Here is a 17,728-nt window from a genome sequence, read left to right on the forward strand (position 1 = left end):
GCACCGCCCATTTATGGATAACAATCGCCCATTTATGGATAAGCCCCACCCATTTATGGATAAGCACCGCCCATTTATGGATAAGCACCACCCATTTATGGATAAGCCCACCCATTTATGGATAAGCACCGCCCATTTATGGATAATCCCCCTCATTTATGGATAAGCACCGCCCATTTATGGATAACAAGCACCCATTTATGGATAAGCCCCACCCATTTATGGATAAGCACCGCCCATTTATGGATAAGCATCACCCATTTATGGCTAAGCCCCACCCATTTATGGATAAGCATCGCCCATTTATGGACAAGCCCCACCCATTTATGGATAAGCACAGCCCATTTATGGATAAGCACCGCCCATTTATGGATAGGCATCGCCCATTTATGGATAAGCCCACCAATTTATGGATAAGCACCGCCCATTTATGGATAGGCATCGCCCATTTATGGATAAGCACCGCCCATTTATGGATAAGCATCACCCATTTATGGATAAGCCCCACCCATTTATGGATATGCCCCGCCCATTTATGTTCAGCCTGCAACATCCCAAACTTGCCGGGACTGTCTCTCAAAAGATGTATAAAACTGGACAATTCTGTCTGTGCTCCTATACAACACGACCCTGCCCCCAAAGAGCTAATGATGCGTTATACATGGCGCAGGCTGGGGAGAGGCAGGGAAACCCAATCCTCGCTGCGTTCCATCCAGCCGTCACCGCGACTCCAGTTACCATGGTGATAGCAGCAGCCTGGCTGGAGCGGAGCACGTGACCGTGGCGGCCGCAAAGCGCTCTCCTGTCAGCGCGACTGTAGTGACGAGCAAAATGTGCGACAGCGCCGTGCGGCGGCGGAGAGAGAGGAGACAGCGGCTGGCAGCAGAGACACAGAGCAGCAGCAGGCCTCGGGACCAGGAGAAGTGAACGGAACCCGGACTGTCCCCGTCGCTGAAGCCTGGTACAGGCCCCGAGGGGCCCCAACTAGAGTTCATGATCTGCTAACCGGTCTCCCTTCACTGACACCCACAAAGCGGCTTCTCCGGGGGTGACATGGCTTCCAACACTGACAGAGAGATGATCCTGGCGGACTTCCAGGTACAAGGGGGTCGAAAGGTGTATAGGGTGTAAATGGCGGGGGGCTCATCCTCAGGGACCCCTAGAAGTTGCTGATTACATTATTATGGGGGATGACAGATATGACATCAGCTCATTGATAAGCACTAAGGTTCTGGGGACCCCCAGCGACAGCGAGAATGGGGTCCCCTGTGTGAACGGAGCGGTAGTGCGCCTGCGTGACCACCGTCAGTCCGATAGGAGTCAGTGGAGCAATGGTCACACACACTCGCAGCAGTCGGACCCCCAGTGATCATACTTTTATCACCGATCCTGCCGTAAATGTTTTTTATACCCCTTTAAAGGGATTGTCCAGGATTTTGATATTAATAACTTATCCTCACGATAGGTCATCGATATCTGATCGGTGGGGGTCCGGCTTCCAGCGATCAGCTGTTTAAAGGGTCCACAGTGCTCTGGTGAGAACACAACAGCCCCTTCAGACAGCTGATTGACGGGGGTGCCGGGAGTCGGACCCCCACCATCTCATATTAATGATCTTGAGGATGGATCATCAATATCAAAATCCTGGACAACCCCCTTTAATACACCTTTTGAGAAGATGATCTCAGGGGCGTCAACCGTGTTGCGTTGCCAGCAGTAGTTGTCCGAGACAGTGTACAGACCATCAGAAGCAAGTCTGGGCATGCTGAAAGCCGCTGTCTCGGTCCTAAGTGAAGGGCATCACTTCTGGAGGATAGCTGCCGACTGACGGGCCTCCCCTCAAGATATGAAGCCCACACATCCAGGCGGCTACAGCTCCCCCAGACATTGGACCAAGGATCTGTACAGCGGGTGCTCTGTGCCCGGTCTTCTGACTATGCTCCGACACCTTACAGCATGTCTGATCACTGGGTCACACTGAGGAGTGGTAGTCCGAAGGGTCAAACCTGAGGACGAGAGAGCCCAGTCAGTGGCTATAGCTACTTCTCTGTCTAGGCCACTGCTGTTCTTGATGGGGGTCCATCATCAAATAACTATAGTCTGCCAGAGTTAAACCTACTCTTACGGTACCCTAGTGAGTGGATCCATCCAAAAGCCTTATTCAAGTGAATGCGAACAGCGCTGCACTAACCTGTTTCCGGTGCTGGACCTGGTGCTGAGAGTCGGACCCCCACCAATCTGATATTGATGACCTATCCTGAAGATAGCCCATCAATATAAAGATGCTGTAGAACCCCTTTAATATTGTTTGATTACTGGTGGTACTGGGTCAGTTGGAGGATTATATGATTATGGCGGTATTCCCCCTGTAAAGATTGCTGCTAGGGGAGGTCATCAGCAACATACGGTGTTGCACGGAACTCCTTACAGGGTACACAAGACCCCATGCACCTCCATAGAACGAAGCTGCAGTAGCTCCTGTCACAGGAGTTAAAGGGGTTGTATGAGTTATTTTTTTGTTCTTTGTATGTTTTTAACTAGGCAAATGTAAGGACTTTACAATTCACTTACTTTATCTTCAGTTGCTGCTTTCTCAGCTTTCACTGAGGGTCACATGACCTGTGATGTCAGCCTCTCTCCCTGCTCTGATGATGTTTGGTGCACAAGCCTGAGAGAGCAGATATGTGCCGCCTGTACACCAGAGGTCACTGTGCTGGCTGCGCCCCCCCCCCCCCCCCCCCCCCCCTCTGCACTGCCTCTGTTGCTTTCTGCTCTCTTCCTGGATTCTTGAGGAAAACATTAACCCCTTCAGTAGCACAGACTCAGGGTTGAAAGCTTTACTGATTAGCTGCAGGCAGTGAGGAGACAAATGCTGGGCACAGGAGCCGACAGAGGAGTTCTGCAGAGCATTGCATAAGAACAGGTAGGGGGGAGATCCTGTGTGTATCAGCAGTGTCATTGTGCAGCTGGGACTTGTAGTCCTACACGTACAACATGCTGCTGAGTCTCCCAGCAGTCAGACATGTCACTCAACTTAAGGCTACATGCACACGACCGTATGTGTTTTGCGGTCTTCAAATTGCGGATACTCAAAACAAAAACGGATGACATCCGTATGCCATCCGTGTTTTTTTTTTTTTTGCGGATCCAAAACGGACAAGAATAGGAGATGTTCTCTTTTTTTTCCCCGTATTGTCATAAGCTGAAAGTTTATGCTTTTATTTCCGGTACTGAAAAAGTAATCCCGTAAATTATAGTTCTGCTGTTTTTAAAGAGGACCTGTCACCCCTCCTGTCATGTCTGTTTTACTAAATACTTGTGTTCCTCATATACTAACAATTCTGGAACCACTCTTCATATGATTCTGTGTCATTCCTCTGTCATTCCTCCTGGAAATTCATGAATAATCTAATAGCTGGTTGTCCCTACAGAGTCTGACATTGTCCTGTCAGTGCTGAAAGTGTTTGCTGGCCGCAAACCGCGGATTCGCACAACAGGGGCACCGGCAGTATCCATTCCACATTGCGTTACAGACCCATTGACTTCAATGTGTCCACGGTCCACAAGATGTGGCAAAAGATAGGACATGTCCTATCTTTTGTGGCACGGAGGCACGAACCTGGAAGCCCTCCTCGCTACAAAAGATAGGACATGTCCTATCTTTTGCCACATCTTGTGGACTAGTTGAAGCGGATGAGTCCGCACCGCGATGCATAGTTCACATGCCCGGTGCCCATGTTTTGTGGACCCGTGGTTTTCTGGTCCTCAACACGAGTGTAAATGGGTTAGGCCTCCTGCACACGAACGTGTGCGCGCCGTGGCCGTGCTGCGAATTGCGGGCCGCAATGTACGAACACCAACCGTGGGGCAGCCGCAGCAGATCGCAGACCAATTCACTTTAATGGGTCCGCGATCCGGCCGTTCCGCAAAAAGATAGGACATGTTCTATTTTTTTGCGGAATGGAAGTACGGGATGAAACCCCACGGAAGCACTCCGTTGTGCTTCCGTAGGGTTCCGTTCTGTGCTTCCGTTCCGCACCATTCCGCATCTCCGGATTTGCGGTCCCATTAAAGTGAATGGGTCTGCTTCCATGATGCGGAATGCACACAGAACGCTGCCCGTGTAGTGAAATACCCCATAGATGAGGTGTGTGGTAACACCCATTTATTATAATTTTTTCTTACATTTCTAGGAGTTACATCACAACACAGAGTTATGGGAAAAAATGCTCGAGAATAATCATTTATGGGGGACGCGGATATTTACTAAAACGGACATATCACGGTTGGGGATGGGTCCTCTTTAAATTGGTTGCTCCGTCACTACCTCCCCCTGATCATAGGGGAGTCTGCTGCTGGGCCTGTCTGTGATCAGCTCCTATGGCTTGGCGACATGGGCAATAATGCATTCTAAGGCTACATGTACACGACCGTATGTGTTTTGCGGTCCGCCCAAAAAAAAAGGATGACATCCGTATGCCATCCGTTTTTTTTTTTTGCGGTTCCATTGTAGTAATGCCTAAAACGGACAAGAATAGGACATGTTCTATTTTTTTTTTTTGCTGGGCTACGGAACGGACATACTGATGCGGACCCATTGAAATGAATGGGTCCGCATCCTATCCGCAAAAAAAACGGAATGGACGCGGAAACAAACAATGTTCGTGTGCATGTAGCCTAAGGCCTCTTTCACACGGGCGAGTTTTCCGCGCGGGTGCAATGCGTTAGGTGAACGCATTGCACCCGCACTGGATCCGGACCCATTTTTTTTCTATGGGGCTGTTCACATGAGCGGTGATTTTCACGCATCATTTGTGCGTTGCGTGAAAATCGCAGCATGCTCTATATTGTGCGTTTTTTACGCAACGCAGGAGTGAATGGGGCTGCGTGAAAATCGCAAGCATCCGCAAGCAAGTGCGGATGCGGTGCGATTTTCACGCGTGGTTGCTAGGAGACGATCGGGATCGGGACCCGATCTTTATTATTTTCCCTTATAACAAACATAGTTATAAGGGAAAATAATAGCATTCTTAATACAGAATGCTTAGTAAAATAGGGATGGAGGGGTTAAAAAAAAAAAAAAAAAAAAAAAAAAAAAATTAAACTCGCCTTAATCCACTTGTTCGCGCAGCCCGGCTCCTCTTCTTTCTTCTTCTTTGAGGAAAAATACCTGTGGTGACGTCACTGCGCTCATCAGACAGTCCATGATCATGTGATGGACCATGTGATGAGTGCAGTGACGTCACCAAAGGTCCTATTCCTCAAAGAAGAAGAAAGAAGAGAAGCCGGGCTGCGCGAACAAGTGGATTAAGGTCAGTTTTATTTATTTTTACTTTTTTTTAACCCCTCCAGCCCTATTGTACTATGCATTCTGTATTAAGAATGCTATTATTTTACATTATAACCATGTTATAAAGGAAAATAATAAAATCTACACAACACCTAACCCAAACCCGAACTTCTGTGAAGAAGTTCGGGTCTGGGTACCAAACATGCCGATTTTTCTCACGCGCGTGCAAAACACATTACAATGCTTTGCACTCGCGCGGAAAAATCGCGCATTTTGCCGCGACGCACCCGCTTCCTATCCGGCCCTCACATGCGGCGCCCGTGTGAAAGAGGCCTAAGGCTGGGTTCACACGAGCGGTTGCCGTGCGTGGCATCCGCTCCGTTAAAAGAGTGCCAAGACCCGATGCAGACTGCAGAGGCACGGAGCATTAACATGACTGATAATGCTCTCTGCCTCTCTGTGATCTCTTTACTACGAAATCACAGTGACAACTTTATCTCACTGTGATTTCGTAGTAAAGAGGTCACAGAGAGGCACGGAGCATTATCAGTCATGTTAATGCTCCGTGCCTCTGCAGTCTGCATCGGGTCTTGGCACTCTTTAACGGAGCGGATGCCACGCACGGCATCCGCTCGTGTGAACCCAGCCTAACACTGAGCAACTTTCAGGGCCGTGATCAGGAAAAAATATTCCTATGAACACTTGTTCCTAATAATTGGCCAGTATAATCATGCAGCTGAGCAGCTGATAGACGAGCAGACACTCGTTTGGCTGATTTGCATATTTCATCAGAAGGAAAAATGCCTCCTGATCAGCGCCACATCTCCCTGTGCAATAAGGCATGTCCTGCCGAAAAACAATAGAACGGAATGGGGGAGGAACAACTGCGATCGTTACTCTCCTGTGTACTTGGCTTGTTCTAGGGATTTATATGTGTGTTATACAAACGATTGCTGTGTTTATTGGCAATCGGGCAGTGTGATAGGTCCCTTAGCATAAGGCCTTCTGCACACGGCCGTTTTTTTTTCCCGTTTACTGGCCGTTTTTTGCGTTCTGTATACGGTCTGTATACGGAACCATTCATTTCAATGGTTCCGCAAAAAAACGGAATGTACTCCGTATGCATTCCGTCTCCGTATTTCCGTTTTTCCGTTCCGTTTTAACATAGAACATGTCCTATTATTGCCCGCAAATCACGGTCCGTGGCTCCATTCAAGTCAATGGGTCCGCAAAAAAAACGGAACACATACGGAAATGCATCCGTATGTCTTCCGTTTCCGTTCCGTTTTTTGCTGAACCATCTATTGAAAATGTTATGCCCAGCCCAATTTTATCTATGTAATTACTGTATACTGTATATGCCATACGGAAAAACGGAACAGAAACGGAAACACAACAGAAACAAAAAACGGAACAACGGATCCGTGAAAAACGGACCACAAAACACTGAAAAAGCCATACGGTCGTGTGCAATAGGCCTTACACTGTGCCCATTGAAATCAGTGGGTTATCCTGTAGGGTAATGTAGTGGAGCACTAGGTCCTCCAGAGCTGCAGGACCTGGATCTGAATACTTTTGTAATTACATGTACCGTATTTTTCAGACTATAGGACGCATATTTGACAGAGAGTCTTATAGTCCAAATCCTAATGACCGCTGCCATTATGAAAGCAGTCATCAGCATGCAGGAGGCGCTGGGAGGTGAGGGAAGTGCTGCGCTGGCTCTACTCACCCTGCCTGGTCTGATGGGAGGGGGCCTGAACTGAGGCTGAGGGGGGGGAGAGCCCTGATCTTAGGCTGATTGGGGGGGGGGGGGGGGAAAGGAGCCTGAACTGAGGCTGTTGGGGAGTGTGGAGGGCTGATCTGAGGCTGTTGGAGTTTGGGGGTCTAATTGTCGGGTCTGATGAAGGGGGTCTGATTTGAGGTTTATTTTCCTCCTCTAAATCCTGCGTCTTATAAGCTGAAAAGTACGTGGTCACTGAAATCTATCTGTATAGCGCCACCTGCTGTTTTTTTTCTTTTTCTAATTTCTCAGCACACTGAGATGGAAGCACATGCTCACTGCCACCCTTCAACTGGCACAAGCTGCAGTAAAACGGGCATGCCCCCCGAGAAACGGCACACACACTAGTAGCAGGATCTGAATTTTCTCTCGGTTCACTGATGGCTCCTTATATCTGATCTCTGACCTTATAAACTCATTATAGCTCAATTTTACTGATAAGAATGTGGCTTAAAGGGCTCGTCTCACTTCCGCAGATAGCATTAATCATGTAGAGAAGTGAATACCAGTCTCTTACTAGTGTATTGTGATTGTCCGTATTGCCTCCTTTGATGGCTTCTTTCATTTTTCCATCACATTAGACTGGTCGTTTCCAGGGGTTACGACCACCCTGTATTCTAGCAGTGGTGGACGTGCTTGCATACTATAGGAAAAAGCTCCAGCCTCTCTGGTGGACGGGACTGTGCTTTTTCCTTTAGTGTGCAAGCACGGCCACAGGTGCTGGATTGCAGGGTGGTGGTCGTAACCATAGAAACGAGCAGTGTATAATGTGATGGAAAAATGAATCCAGACAGCAAAGGAGGCAATATGGACAATCACAATACCTTAGTAACTGCCTTGTATTCACTTTCTTTACATGATAAATGCCATTTGCAAAAGTGAGAGGACCCCTTTAAATAAGTGTTTATGACCTTTTTAGAGATGAGGTTTAGGCACAAAGTGAAAGTAAAAAGTACCAGTCACACCGCTAGACAAACAGCTAACCCTTTGTGACAAAACAGCTGAATATTTTTAATAAAGATCAATTGAAAAATTATTTTTAGCCCAAAATGAGTAAAAATTCAACCATAAAAGAATTGCTCAGAAAGGCGTACATAGCCTTGAAAGGAGTTTTCAGATTTTTATTATTCATGACCTATCCTCTGAACAGGTCATCAGTATGTGACCGGTGGGGGTCCGACACCTGGGACCCCCGCTGATCTGAACCGATTCTCGCAGTAGCGTCACGGCCTTCTCCAGCTTTTCCTAGGCCAGTGACAACATGTTCATCAGTCACATGACCGAGGCGCAGCTCAGCCTCATTTGCACGATGTGATCACCGGGGGCTTTTGTTTACCAGTAAAAAACAAAACACAAAAAACGTGTTTTTCTTCTTTTTGCTGCCGATGGGTTTTGCTGTGATTTTTGCCCACGGGTGTGGCAGATCTAGTAAAACTGTCATTACACACGCCTTTCTTAGGCCTCATTCGCAGGTCTGTTATGTCATCCATGACAAAATGATCCCTGGGTCATCCGTGAAGATGTATGTGAAGGATCCGTTTTGTCCTCTGTATTCCACATACACTGCTGGGCTATAACATTAGCTTCCACAGCATCTCCCGCCAATGGTCCGTGAAAGCCCCGGCCAAACACGGATGGCATTCATATTGTGTCTGTGCTTTTCACGAACCCATGGGGCGAAATTTATCTTGAGGGGAACATTTGAAGTCAGTTTTGCTCTAGTCTGCGTTGGAGGGCTTTATGCACACAAACCTATTTTCATTCCGTGTCCGTTCCGTTTTCTTTTTGCAGACTGTATACGGAACCATTAATTTCAATGGGTCCGCAAAAACAAAAACACGGAAGGTACTCCGTGTGCATTCTGTTTCCGTGTGTCCGTATTTCCGTTTTGCAAAAAAATAGAACATGTCCTATTATTGTCCGCATTGCGGACAAGGATAGGACTGTTCTATTAGGGGCCAGCTGTTCCGTTCCACAAAATATGGAATGCACACGGACGTCATCCGTATTTTTTGCGGACTTCAAAATACCTACGGTCTTGTGCATGAGGCCTTAGACCTAAGGCCTATTGCACATGACCGTGTGGCTTTTTCAGTGTTTTACGGTCCGCAAAAAACGGATCCGGAAAAAATACGGATGACATCGGTGTGCATTCCGTTTTTTTACGCAACAGAACATCCGGCCCCTAATAGAACAGTTCTATCCTTTGTCCGTTATGCGGAAAATAATAGGACATGTTCTATCTTTGAACGGAAATACGGAAACGGAATAGATACGGAGTACATTCCGGTTTTTTTTTGCGGACCTATTGAAATGAATGGTTCCGTATATGGACCCTATACGGAACGCAAAAAATGTTACGTAAACGAAAAAAAAAAAACACGTTCGTGTGCAAGAGGCCTAACCCTTTTTGTCTAGAGGAGGTGATCCGGTTTTCCTGCTCCACCCTCCTCCTGGAGTGACATTGTGACTTTTAAAAAAAAACAACTCTCAATGATAAATCTGGAGTGAAACTCATTTACATAGCTAACCACGCCCACTTTCCCACCCACATTACAAAACTAGAGTGAGTGGTGCAAAAAATACAAAAAGTTGCAAATTTTAAAGCAAAAAAGACAGTACAAAAATTCGCCAAAGCCCTATTTTTGCAACTTTTTTATGCCAGAATTTTGGAGTGAAGGTTTAATAAATCAGGGCCATAGACTATAATGTGCAAGAGGGATCCGTAATCACGGACAAATAGGGCATGCTGCAGTGGTGTAACCCCAGACCCATGGTCCGTGGTAAACCACTGATGTATTAAAGTCAATGGAGACCACGGAAAGCACAAGGTGCGAATCACTGACGAGTGAAAGAGGCCTTGGTATGAAGCCTGATGGCACAGAATGCGCCAAATTTATTAAATTGTACAGGCCTCCTAACAAATTTGTTGCATTTGCAGCCGTATCATGCGGCAGAAATGACAAATGTACCGCTGTATATTGAACTATCCTTTACACCGGTTTCTGGCATAAATGATGCGTTGGGCTAAAAGTCACAAATATGTTGGGCATCACGATATGAAAGTTTTTACTGCCACTGCCATTTTTCTCTCCCATCATGCTGCGTTTTTAAAGGAAGGTAGAATGAGAAAAAAGGCACCAGATGAAGAAAAACATCATCAGCAAAAAACACTTCTGTGTTTCATATTTCTCATGCATCTGGAGCCGGCGTTACTGCAAAAAACACAGCAAAAAGTACAGAAAAACTCCACTAAAAGTACCCTTTTTATGGCAAAGAAAAAAAAAGGAAAAAAGAAAAACTGCATATAAAAGCTCATGCACACAAGCCTTTTTTCCCCCATGTCCATTCCTGTTTTATTTGGAACCGTTTACTTTAATGGGGCTGCAAAACGGAAATGACTCGGTGTGCATTCCATTTTCGTATGTCCGCGTGGCCATTCCGCAAAAAATAGAACATATACTATTATTGTCTGCATTACGGACAAGGATAGGACTGTTCTATTAGGGGCAGCTGTTCTCTAAAATACGGACATCTGTGTTTTGCGGATCCGCAATTTACGGACAGCAAAACATCCAACGGTTGTGTGCATGAGCCCTAATTGATATTGCTGCTGAACAGATTTATTTTTTATCCTGTATAGTGAGCCCACAAAACAATCTCAGAATTGGCAAAAACGAGACAAAAAATTGTGTGTCCCCTGAAAAAACAAGCACCCGCACAGCTTTGTTGGCAGAAGAGTAAAAATGTTGTGGGTCTTGAAATGTTGAGTCAGAAAAAGAGACAAATTATGTTTTAATATATGCAAATGAGCCTCTAGGGCAGTGATGGTGAACCTTTTAGAGGCCGAGTGCCCAAACGGCAACCAAAAACTCACTTATTTATCTATAATAGCCATAGTGCGTCCTGCGCGGATGAATGGCAGGAAACGTCTAAGGGTCCATTCACACATCCGTAGTGTATTGCGGATCCACAATGCACCCGGCCGGCACCCCCATAGAACTGCCTATTCTTGTCCGCAATTGCTCTATTTTTTTGCAGAGCTGCGGGACATAAGATCGGAGGCGTGCTCCGGGAAATGCGCATGCGGAGAGCACATAGCGCGTCTCTTCCGGCCCCATAGAGAATGAATGGGTCCGCACAATTGCAGAATGGGTGCGGACAACGCTTGCGGACGTGTGAATGGAGCCTAAGGCATATTGGTACACCATAGACTTTTTCCTGGGTGCGGGTGCCCACAGAGAGGGCTCTGAGTGCTGCCTCTGTCTTGACTTACATTGAAAGCCATAGGTTCGCCACCACTGCTCTAGGGCCTATGACAGGACTAGGCCTCTAGGTGTAATGGTAACGCCCCCGTTGCTCCAAGAGGCTCATTTGCATATATGAAAACATAATTTTTCTCAGCAGTGCAGGCACATATGAACATGGGAGCAACACAGGTGCCTTCAGCTGCCAAGTGCACATGTAAGGCTACTTTCACACCGGTGTTTTGGCTTTCCGTTTGTGAGATCCGTTCAGGGCTCTCACAAGCGGTCCAAAACGGATCAGTTTTGCCCTAATGCATTCTGAATGGAAAAGGATCCGTTCCGAATGCATCAGTTTTTCCTCTGTTCAGTCTCCATTCCGCTTTGGAGGCGGACAAGCAGCGTTTTGGTGTCCGTCTTACGAAACTGAGCCGAACGGATCCTTCCTGACACAATGTAAGTCAATGGGGACGGATCCGTTTTCTATGACACAATCTGGCACAATAGAAAACAGATCCATCCTCTATTGACCTTCAGTGGAGTTCATGACGGATCCGTCTTGGCTATGTTACAGATAATACAAACGGATCTGTTCTGAATGGGTGCAGACAGTTGTATTATCTGAACGGTCGGTTTGTGCAGATCCATGACGGATCCGCACCAAACGCGTGTGTGAAAGTAACCTAACCTGTCAGCCAGTGTCATAGGTACAATTCTGCTGACAGATGTCCTTTAACATATTAGGCTATGTTTAGAAGCGTTCCCGAGATATCATCTACTTTTTTTGTCATTATGCAAATTATCTCTTTCACAAGCCAGGGGGCTGGCCAGAGGCCTTGGAGCACCTCTGTTTTAACACCCAACCCCCTCTGGGCACTCCCTCCATCTAGCTGTATATTTTCGTGCCTGGGCCATGGCTCAGTGACTCAGCCCTTGTGAACTCAATCTGCTGCTGCTTCCCAAGGACCAGGGAGGATGTACTGTAGGTGGAGGAGCACGTACTCCCCTCACAATTCTTGCAGCTGCTGCGCGCTTCTTCTGTCAGCGAAGCTGCTTGTGTCTCCTCTCCCAAGGGTGACTGCCGTGTCCTCGGTGCTTGCACAGTTGGAATCTGCACTGCTCGAGTCACTGAGCCACAGATCAGGCACGAGGGCTAGCCGGGATATTTGGCTCTAAAGTAGGTGGTTGGAAGATGGGCGTTACAATAGCGGTGCTCCGAGGCTACTGGCCAGCCCTTTGGTGTTCGAAATAGCTAATTTGCTTAATAATAAAAGATGGATATCTCGGAAACACTTATGTATGCAAAAATAACGAAGGTATCGTTTTAATCAACATGATCAACCCTACCAAAGAATATGGGTGGTTTAATAGGGTTGATCATGCTGACAGAGGCTTTTTAAACCCTCACTAATCTATAGGCCGAGGATTGGGGCAACTATAGGGGGAATGAACATTCGTAAGAATTCTCGCTCCTGCGTAAATGTGCCGGCCTGTCCTTCCGGACTGGTTCCTTTGACACCACCTCTCACCCCTTTGGGCGTTATCTAGCCGTTATTATTGGTTACTTTGAGAGTGGCGCTTTTCTTCTTCTCCCTTTTCCCGATCCATCCTACACCAAATGTGACAGTCGGTAAATGTCCGGCGAGACGTTTGACCTCCGACTGTCATCATTTTGTTTCTCTCTGCCTGATCACTAAGTGTTGAGCAGCGCTAACGCTATGTATAGCTGCCTTCTCTGTCACCCGCCAGCCGTCTCTTCTCACTGTATACAGCCCTTCATTTTCTCCTTCATTCCATCACTGGTTCCGTATTTCTTCCAGGGTTGCATTCACCCTAGGAACATTTGTGTCGCCTCCTCCTTCTTCCTCTCTTCCACGTGTCCACTGATTATCACACAGGCAGTTCCAGTTTTCCGTGCTGCTGTATTGTACAGGGAGTTCTGCGCAGTGTGACAGGTTGTGCTGACTCGTCCATCAGTTATTGCTATGACTCAGCTGTTCCCATGAGTAAGCAGAAAACGGCCTCGTTTTTTGGCTCTTTCATGAAACCAGCTGCCGCTCCCCTTTCTTTTGTTCGTCTTGGTTGTCGGTGATCTGTGTAGAGGACTCCTCACTACTCTATGGCGGTAGCAGCGCCCCTATTAGGTCTGTCCCTTTAATATTAGTTATGATATCATCTTCACTCTTATACTCCAGTATAACTCAGCTCTTCCTGCATTTCAGAGTCAGCTTGCTTTTTAAGTTGCTAACATCACATTAAAAAAAAATAATATAAAAGGCATATGCCTAGTAAATACAAATATATCTAAATAGTGCAAAATAGAAAAATAAAGAGGGAATAAAGTAAAATAAGGCAGCACATTGTAACAAGCGGTATATTGCCACACCTGCATGGCTTCCCTTGACTATAACTTTCCCTTCCCATCCAAGACTATATAACCCTTAAAGGGGTTGTCTAGGATTAGAAAATGCGTTTCTGCAATCTTTCAAAAACCAGCACCGACCCTGTCCTATGGGTTATGTCTAGTATTGCAGCTCAGTTCCATGTGAGACAATTGGCCGAGCTGCAATACCACACGCAACCTGTGGACAGAGGCGGTGCTGTTTTTGGAATAAAGCAGACAGGTTTTTCTAAATCTTGGCAACCCATTTAAGGCTACTTTAACACCTGCGTTCGGTGCGGATCAGTCTTGTATCTGCACAGACGGATCCGCACTGATAATGCAAACGCTTGTATCCGTTCAGAACGGATCCGTTTGCATTATTCATTCAAAAAAAAGTCTAAGTCAAAATGGATCCGTCCTGACTTACATTGAAAGTCAATGGGGGACGGATCCGTTTTCAATTGCACCATATTGTGTCAGTGAAAAACTGAACCGTCCTCATTGACTTAACTTGTAAGTCAGGACGGATCCATTTGGCTCCGCATCGTCAGGCAGACACCAAAATGCTGCAAGCTGCATTTTAGTGATCGCCTAAAAAACGCAACGGAGACCAAACGCAGCCAAATTGATGCATTCTGAACGGATCCTTATACATTCAGAATGCATTGGGGCTGAACTCATCCGTTTTGGGCCGCTTGTGAGAGCCCTGAAACGGATCTCACAAGCGGACCCAGAAACGCCAGTGTGAAAGTAGCCTTTTATACTGATGACCTATTTTCTGATTGGTGGGGGTCCGACACCAAGGACCCCCGCCAATCTGCTGTTTGAGAAGGCACCAGCGCTCGCAGTAGCACCGCGGCCTTCTCTCAGCTCATCAAGCACAGTGCTGTACATTTATAGTGGTATCGCAGCACAGCCCCATTCACTTCAATGAATGCACCTAGGCCTTGCGACCGATGAACGTGACGTCCGTGGCCTAGCTGAGAGAAGGCCGCAGTGCTGCTCTGAGCGCCGGTGCCTTCTCAAACAGCTGATCGGCAGCGGTCCTGGGTGTTGGAGGATAGGTCATCAGTTATAAAAATCTTTAAAACCCCCTTTTAAAGAGGTTTTCTGGGTGTGGAATATTGATGACTTCTCATCAGGATAGGTCTGCATTATCTGATCTGTGGGGGTCCGACACACCCGCCGATCTGCTATATGAAGAGGCCGTGGTGCACTGGTAAGCATGCAAGCACAGTGCCGCACTTTGTGTAGTGGCTGTGCTTGGTATTGCAGCCTACACCCATTCGCCGGAGTTATTAGAAGCCACCAAATTAAAGGTAGTGGACCACGCACGTGTTGCCGCTCCATTCAGCTGTATATGACTGCCAGAGATAGACGAACACTAGCACTCCGCTAGGTGACTGCTGCTCCATTAAAATGGGGCAAGACAGGGCCTTTGCTAGCGTGATTGGTGGGGGCTCCAGCAATTAGACCCCCTACAGATCAGACACTTAGGGGGTTCTTTACTAACAGAAATATGTCTATATTAGGCGTATTACTGTTGCAGATTGCGGCACAGAGGTTCTTTGCTCCGCAATATGAGACTTTTCCCTTCTCACGCCAGATCTACAAAAGTGGGCATGGTGTGGAAGGGGACGGGCTGGTAGTCTATACTAGGCATAGAAAATGGTCTAAGTCTACGCTGGCGCCTCTAAACAACTTTGGCCGGTCTTAATAAATGACCCCCGTATTCTGGATAAGGGCTCATGCACACGGATGCAGCCTGTGGGCTTTCTGCAATTTGCGAAACGGAACGGGCCACCCGTAACAGAAATGCCTTTTCTTGTCTGCAAAACGGACAAGAATCGGACATGTTCTATTTTTTTTTTTTTGCGGGGCCAAGGAACGGAGCCACGGATGCTGTCCACATCTCCGTGAGCTGTCTGCATCTTTTGCGGCCCCATTGAAGTGAATCTGTCTGCAACCGAGCCGCAAAAAATGCGGCTCGGAAGCGGAGCCAAACAGCGTTCGTGTGCATGAGCGCTAAGAGTTAAGTCTTTGTCTTGGGACAGTCTTTCAGTGGCTCAATAAATGATTATTCTGGAAACTATCTGGACTATATATGTTGCAGGTGTCCAGAAAGTGAGTATTGTCAGTTCCGGACCCTCTCCCGCTGATTATGTGCATAGACATGAGAACACGTAACATATGTGTTTAGGTTTCCAGTCAGTAAACACTTCATGATGAGTGGTACACAAGCAACCCTTAAAATATCTCCCGCACCTGCAGCTCAGGGAATGGTTCCTATTTTAATCACGTACCCCATCGCCAGCTCCCCGGCAAACTCCTTCCAGATGTGAGCACTTCTGCCTAAAAGCCAAATATTGTAAATCTAAACCTTCAAGTCCTCTGCTCACGTCAAGTTGTTAAAAATCCCATTTAGGGCTCATGCACACAAACGTATTTTCTTTACATATCTTCCCGTTTTTTTTTTTTTTTTTTGCGGACCGTATACGGAACCATTCATTTCAATGTGTCCGCAAAAAAATGGAAGGTACTCTGTGTGCATTCCGTTTCTGTATGTCCCCGTATTTCCATTCCGCAAAAAAATAAAATATGTCCTATTATTGTCCGCATTACGGACAAGAATAGGACCGTTCTATTAGGGGCCAGCTGTTCCGTTCCGCAAAATACGGAATGCACACGGACATCATCCATATTTTTTGCGGACCACAAAATACATACGATCATGTGCATGAGGCCTTAGATGTTCCATAGTCCCTAATGGACACTGTCACAGCTCTCGTGGGACTTGCCACCCGGTTTTACTAGACTTCTGAATAGCACTTCTCCCCACTGTGATAACCAGACATCGATTGTATCACCGGGTTAATGAGCACATTTTCCATTCAGGCGTCTGGAAAAGTTCGCAAATCAGAAGAAATAGTAGTTATGGTCATTTCAAGTTCAGCTACCCCTGGGGCTAAGAAATGACTGAACATAATATGTATAAGGGCTGTATAGATCTAAACCATTGTGGCATAGGTTCATTGTCTGGAACAAGTAGTCTGCGTCTCCTGATGAAACTGAAATGTTTGAATTTCACACCCACACATGGAGGAAGCCTGTGAGTCCTGCTTTATCCCACCCACACATGGAGGAAGCCTGTGAGTCCTTTAGCCCACCCACACATGGAGGAAGCCTGTGAGTCCTGCTTTAGCCCACCCACACATGGAGGAAGCCTGTGAGTCCTGCTTTATCCCACCCACACATGGAGGAAGCCTGTGAGTCCTGCTTTAGCCCACCCACACATGGAGGAAGCCTGTGAGTCCTGCTTTATCCCACCCACACATGGAGTAAGTCTGTGAGTCCTTCTTTAGCCCACCCACACATGGAGGAAGCCTGTGAGTCCTGTTTTAGCCCACCCACACATGGAGGAAGCCTGTGAGTCCTGTTTTAGCCCACCCAAACATGGAGGAAGCCTGTGAGTCCTGCTTTAGCCCACCCAAACATGGAGGAAGCCTGTGAGTCCTGTTTTAGCCCACCCAAACATGGAGGAAGCCTGTGAGTCCTGTTTTAGCCCACCCAAACATGGAGGAAGCCCGTGAGTCCTGCTTTAGCCCACCCAAACATGGAGGAAGCCTGTGAGTCCTGTTTTAGCCCACCCAAACATGGAGGAAGCCTGTGAGTCCTGTTTTAGACCACCCAAACATGGAGGAAGCCTGTGAGTCCTGCTTTAGCCCACCCCCACATGGAGGAAGCCTGCGAGTCCTGTTTTAGCCCACCCATACATGGAGGAAGCCTGCGAGTCCTGTTTTAGCCCACCCACACATGGAGGAAGCCTGTGAGTCCTGTTTTAGCCCACCCACACATGGAGGAAGCCTGTGAGTCCTGTTTTAGCCCACCCACACATGGAGGAAGCCTGTGAGTCCTGTTTTAGCCCACCCACACATGGAGGAAGCCTGTGAGTCCTGTTTTAGCCCACCCACACATGGAGGAAGCCTGTGAGTCCTGTTTTAGCCCACCCACACATGGAGGAAGCCTGT

At 47.2% G+C, this 17,728-nt stretch overlaps 1 protein-coding gene across 2 annotated transcripts in view; it reads left to right on the forward strand.

The window, feature by feature from the left end:
* The first annotated feature begins 813 nt into the window (after nucleotides 1–813).
* Nucleotides 814–17,728, forward strand: part of FAF1 (Fas associated factor 1) — a 303,897-nt gene continuing 286,982 nt past the window's right edge. For both annotated transcript variants that reach the window (XM_040407595.1, XM_040407596.1), the window contains exon 1: nucleotides 814–1,098. In XM_040407595.1, coding sequence (XP_040263529.1) covers nucleotides 1,054–1,098 — 45 coding nt within the window. In that variant the 5' untranslated portion in view covers nucleotides 814–1,053. The remainder of the gene's footprint in view (nucleotides 1,099–17,728) is intronic.

The sequence above is a fragment of the Bufo bufo genome, chromosome 9, assembly GCF_905171765.1.
Source record: "Bufo bufo chromosome 9, aBufBuf1.1, whole genome shotgun sequence".
NCBI lineage: Eukaryota > Metazoa > Chordata > Amphibia > Anura > Bufonidae > Bufo > Bufo bufo.